Consider the following 6,000-nt stretch of genomic DNA (forward strand, 5'->3'; position numbering starts at 1 on the left):
TTCCTCTGGACTCATTTCCAAAACAATTCACAGTGAGATGAAGAGTTTATGGAAATGTCAGAAACACTAACTCAGGAACGGCAGAGAACACATCACTCCCGCACCACCAAGTCCCTGAGAGCAGGCTGAGGGGCAGCCACTAACTCTGGCCATTCTGGGGGCAGTGGCACTCTCATCCTCAGCTGTGACCTGGCGAAGGGCCCCGGAAACAGGAAGATGAAGGAGAAAGTGGTCAGGAGGCTCCTCCCTGGAGTCTCTGGGGCACGGACATGGCTTCTTGAGGCAGATGATCTTGTGGAATCCCTGCCTGGACACTCCCAGGCAGACGTGCCCAGGCGGTAGAGCCCAGAGCACGTTCTCAAGGCAAGCCTCGGAAGGGTGCGGCGCTCTCCACTGGCTGGGTGTGCCCTCCTGCCCTGGAGGGCACTCTGCGGCAAGTGCAGCGGGGAGGTGAGAGCGCAGGTAGGTACCCAGCAGGTGCAGCAGGCGAGTCCCACACTCGGCACCCTCAGTGGGCTCTGGAGCAGCCACCATTGCAGGCACAAAATCCCTGAATTTTTTTTTTTTTTTTTTTTTTGCTTTTTTGTGACTGGTAAGGGGATCGCAACCCTTGGCTTGGTGTCGCCCGCACCGCGCTCAGCCAGTGAGCACACTGGCCATCCCTATATAGGATCCGAACCTGCGGTGGCAGGGCCACTGCGCTCCCAGCACCGCACTCTCCTGAGTGAGCCACAGGGCCGGCCCCAAATCCCTGAATTTTTAAAATAAGAAACAGATAATTCAAATGCAGAAACTATAATGCATCAATGTCAGGCAGAAAATGTTTAAAGAAACGAAGCAAGCAGCGGGAATGGTGCGACATCTTCTGGAGGCTAAGGTCTGCACAGGGACAGACAACTGCAAGAGGGGCTGGCATCTGGAGGCCCCAAAACAGCCTCAGATCGCCTCTTGCTAATGAAAATGGACATGAGAAAGGAAATGAGCTTCCCATTTGAGATATTTCAGGTTTCAGCCTGAGGTTGGTGGTAGCAAGCGGGCAGAGGGACCAGAGGTCAGAGGCATCAGTGAGACACCAACATGGACTGCAGGGTCGACACATGACTCCTGCTTCCCAGCTGCTTTCAGAGCCAGGCTCTGCAGTGTCCTTGGAGTCCACCCACACCTGACCACGAGTCACACAAGGTGAGGGATGGGCCAATGCCCCTCGAAGAGCTTGGGCCAGCCATGCGATGGTGCTATGCACAGAGAAAAGGTGACATCAGTTTAAACCAAAAAGCCTGAAGAAGGAACATGCGTAAAAAGAAATACAGCTGAAAAAAGAGGGGAATATAAGACACGAGCTGGTGGCTCCCCCTCCCAGCACACGAACGCCAAGCAAGTGCTAAGGGAGCTCAGGGTGCACCTGCCACCGCCACCTTGGCACTGGGTCCATGAGCACCAGGCAGAGGCAGGAGAGGAACCGGGGTGGCCCCGTGTTCCGAGGGAAGAAAGAATGGATCCTGAAAACCAACAGCAACCTGGATGCAGCCCAGGCAAGAGGCCAGAATCGTTCCTAAATTTGTAAACATAGGTACTCCTTTTGAATTCCGGGTGCCGTGGCCAGAGTGAGTAGGGTCGGCTCTCCAGACGTCTGTGAGATGCCTCATGTGGGCCTGACGGGAGAACAGAACCGTGCGTGCAGGTGGGGCGCAGGGCACAGATCTAGGGCTAACGCCAGAGACCACAGAGGTGCGAGCCTCAGGCGACACACACACACGTGATAATCTGCAGAGCTGGTTTTCAGAATCAGCCCAAGATCAGTGTTGACAGTATAAAGGCGAACTGCTCTTACTCATAATAGAATATTAGTGCAAGGACATTTACAGAAGTATCTTTGATAAGTTAATTTCAAAGAGTCAATGTTAGTTTCAGACACGCCCTGTGCCATAATTACAGGTTTCTGGAGAAAAGTGACTGTGCTTTGATCAGTCAGTTGTAAAACAAAACTGAGTGTGTGCATGTAAAATACACACATACACACATTCCTGTTAAAAATTCCTTAGGACAGAAGGCTATAAAAAATATAAAGTCTTTTCCAACCTCGAATCCCCCTTCCCACTTTTCAAAGTTAACCATAACTACGTTTTATGTGTGCATCCTTCCAGGAAATTAGAAGAGATTACAGAAAAGCTCCCAGTGGGTTAGAGGAGGAGGCTAGTTCCCTAAGGGCCTGAGCTCCTTGTGAGGTCAGGGCAGATGTCCATACAGAGCCAGCCCACTGTGCCCGGGAGACTGGGGCTGGAGTGCACAGTCTGGGGCCGCACCATGTCATCTGCCTCCATCTGTCTCCCAGGGGTGCAGCTGACAGCCACCAGAGATGAGGACACTGGGGAAATGACCCCAGGCCTCTACTGGGCCACAAACAGACCACCAGGGAGGGGATGGACCCTGTGAAGCTCCAGCCTTCTCCACCATGCCTGAGGGACACACGCTCTCCTGCCCCACATCCCATCCTGTTTATTCCTCCGCACCCCCTGCAGTGTGCTGGGGTTGCAGGAGGGCTGAGTAACAAGCTGCTCCTTACTAAGTCTCATGCATGGAGCGTCCAGACTCCAGTCAGCAGCAGGAGCAGGTCAGAGAAGCACAAGGAGTCCTTGTGTGTGCACATGCCTGGGGGCAGTGGGGCAGGGGCACTGAGGGCCAAGACCATGCTGCAGACAGCAGCCATCCACAGGAGCGGCCCGGGGAAATGTCCGGGGAGTGCAGCTCCTGCTCCAGAATGGCCACTCCTGACGCAGGAGCAAGGCTGAGATGGACAGTCCTGCTCTTCCTTAAAAAAAAAAATCATAACTCAGGCATTTGGATAAAAACTTGGAACACAGACCGTCCACTTTGGGGTAAATTCCATGGAGGGGGGCAGGATCTGTCCCTGGATTCAGCCCTCATCATAATCCTCTCTGTGGATTAGGCCGGGCAGGCGGGGGTGCTCGGAAGCCTCCTCCGCCCTGAGCCCACAACACCGTCGTCAGAGGACTCGGTTCCAAGGTGTACGAAAAGCGGTTCCGTTCTCCAGGGTGTAAAGTCCCCTGACTGGTTAGGAGCAGCAGGGACTTCAGAAAGGAAGAAAACATGTCAGAGCTGGGGGTGCAGCGCACTCACACCCACGGGTTGAAGGGAAGTCCCAGAAAACCCTGGGTGACAGCAAACCATGTCATGACTCTAAAAGCAACAAATTAACATGTGACTGTGAAGAACCGTAGCTGACAGCACCAAAATCCAATATCACACTATTCACGGTTCTGTTCTTAAATCTGTATCCTTGCTTTAGCCAAAGGGTAGAAAATAGCGTGTTTTATAGATATGGATGATTTTGATACTTCTTTTCAGGTCTCAACTACTGTTTTCTGTCCAAAGAGATACTTAAGCTCCTCACTAAATCTGTAGTTCAATGACAGATGGACTGGCCGGGGGTCAAGGTGGCCCTGCCTGTGTTAATCCCAACACACACAGCAGCCCCCCCCCCAGGCAGCAGACGCTAACAGGTAAATGCGGTCCTCGCCAGCTTATCTCAACTTGGACTTGAGGTGGGTGGGTTTCTGAGCAGCCCTGGGTGTTCCAGTCATTAGCGGATCTCTCTCTCTCTTCCTTAATTTCTTCTCTCTCTCTCTTTTTGGAAGCAGGCTTTCCTCGCTTGAAAGACAGACTATTTCACTCTGTGGAAACTGCACAATAACACACCGCATCAAGGTAACAGCTTCGCAAGGCGACGTTTCTGCGGAGGAGAGCTTTGAGAGCGTTTACAAGTTATCCTCCTTGGTTAAACACTGTGGCCATCCAAGCAGTAACGACTTTGTCACAGACACAGTTGATTACTTTGATAAGGGCCCCTGAAACATGGCAACAAAATGTATGCAAAGTATCCCTCACTTTCTGGCAGGCAAAATATCCCATCTACCTGTCCTTTCTCTGAATGTCATCTGTGTGCTCCTGCCAACACCTAAAAGCAGGATCTCGGACTCACAGCGGTTCCCTGAAGAACAGTCTGCAGGAGAAAAGCTGGCCCCGGCCTCCAACCTGCAATCGTGTGATAGGAGCCTCAGTGGGCCCCTGCCCGCGAGCAGCTGGGAACATCTCGCACCCTGAGCTCCAGGGACAGAAAGCAGGCCCAGGGGTCTGGGCATTTCTAACTTTGCCCTGCCATCTGCACCCAACTCAGATGAGTCTCTGCCCTGCTTCCCCCAGGGCATGGGCACACACTTCTGGGCAGAACAGACCTGGCGCCTGGGAGTCTGTGCTAATGGGGGCTGCAACGCTGCAGAGGCAGCCTCCAGGGACCCGGAGAGAGGAAGAAGCTTTCTTTCTGGAGGAGGTGGCTAAACCCAAGACCCGAGAGAGAAGCAGAGACCAGGAGAGAGTGGGAAAGGACAGGGAGAGAGAGCACACGCTGAGCTTGCGGGGAGGGGGCAGGGTGACCAGACACAGGGACATGGCCTGGGAGCCAAAGTGGGGAAAGCCTTGCCCTTGCATGTGGCAGGAGGGTTGGTACCACCTCCTTCTCCATCTCCTCCACTCCGTCCGCCTCAGAGGACAACCATCCTGTTCAGGGACTTTGAGAAAAAGCAGGCATCCCGGGAAAATGACAACTTTAAGCTGACTTCAAGAACTTTTCACTTCACTGTTATTTCAGATAAATTACTTTACACATTAGAAACCTCAATCTTGGAAGTTTTCTCCCAGTTGGAAATACATCCCCGTAAGCTGGACAGCCACGGAAGCCCCCAGCTGCGCTTCTCCTGGGCACTGTTTTGGAGTCTAAAGAAAGGTCGGCGGGAGTGACCTCACAGAACTGCAGCCACAGCTGTCAGCGCTGAGGCCCCACGTGGCAAGGGACGCGTTCTCCACCCGGTGAGAAGCCATACGGAGAAAGGGGCCGGCATGTCCAGCCACTGGGACTCAAACCTCCACCGGCCACTATCCCAACCCCACGAATAAAACGTGACCAGAGGGGACCGCAGCCCCCCCCCCACACGTGGGAAGGCAGGTTGTGTAAAGTTGTTTCTGGTCGCAGACTAACCCCCAGGAGTGTCCCCTGCAGCAGGAACGGTGCGCACGCCCCAGAAAACGACGTGCAGACACGGAGGTGGAAATCCGCTGCCGGCGGTCTTCGGGGAACCCCGCACAGCCAGCCCCGGTCTCCGGCACTGGCTAAACGACCAGCGCGGTCCCCGTTCACGAGACGCATCCAGTGACAAAGTCGGCCCCGCCCGCCGAGCCGCACATAGGGGAAGCCCGCTCCGGCAGTCCCCGCGGGGGGACCCGGGGTGCGGGGCCGCGATCGGGGTGCGGAGCCCAGGGAAAGGGGTGTGGGGCCGGGTGCAGGGAGCGCGATCGGGATACGGGAGGGGAGGGAAGGAGGCGCGGATGCGGGCACGGGCGGCGGACCGCAGGCGAGCGTGGGGACCGCGGGCCGCGGGGGCAGAGAGGCGGCGGCAGGGGGCCCGCCGGGCTGGGCCGCTCCCGCCAGCGCATCCCCGGCCCAGCATCCCCGCCCCGTGCGCGCCGGCCCCGGGCTCCGCGCAGGCCGGCGTCCGAGGGCACCCACCTGGGCCTTCTGCAGGGCGCTGAGGCGCAGCTCGTGCACGAAGGGGTTCCGCCCCGGGGGCGCCAGCCGCGGCGCGTCGCCGGCCCCTGCGCCGGAGGCGGGGGCGGCCCGGGGACCGCGTCCCCGCAGCCTCATGGCCGCGCCGCCCCGCCGCGAGGGCAGCCGGGCGGGCCGGGGCCGGAGCGGGGCCGCAGCGGGGCCGGAGCTGGCTGAGCGCCGGGCGCGGGCCGAAGATGCGCGGCGGCCGGAGCAGGCGGGCGGGCGGGCGCGCGGGCGCGCGGCGGCGCAGGCGCGGGAGGGGCGGCGTGACGTACGCGGGCGGGGCCGGGCAGGGGCGGGGCGTCCCTGCAAGCCCCGCCTCCGCCGCCAGGGAGAGCCGCCCGGCCAGCGCCCTGAGCCCGGAGGCTCGCGGGGACCGT

The 6,000-nt window shown here is 57.7% G+C and overlaps 1 protein-coding gene across 1 annotated transcript in view; it reads right to left on the bottom strand.

The window, feature by feature from the left end:
* Positions 1 to 5,716, bottom strand: part of LPCAT1 (lysophosphatidylcholine acyltransferase 1) — a 61,494-nt gene extending 55,778 nt beyond the window's left edge. Inside the window, exon 1 of the mRNA XM_063086583.1 lies at positions 5,582 to 5,716. Within this exon, the coding sequence (XP_062942653.1) occupies positions 5,582 to 5,716 (135 nt within the window). The remainder of the gene's footprint in view (positions 1 to 5,581) is intronic.
* Between the last annotated feature and the right edge of the window lie 284 nt (positions 5,717 to 6,000).

Source organism: Cynocephalus volans, chromosome 2 (assembly GCF_027409185.1).
Source record: "Cynocephalus volans isolate mCynVol1 chromosome 2, mCynVol1.pri, whole genome shotgun sequence".
NCBI classification, from domain to species: domain Eukaryota; kingdom Metazoa; phylum Chordata; class Mammalia; order Dermoptera; family Cynocephalidae; genus Cynocephalus; species Cynocephalus volans.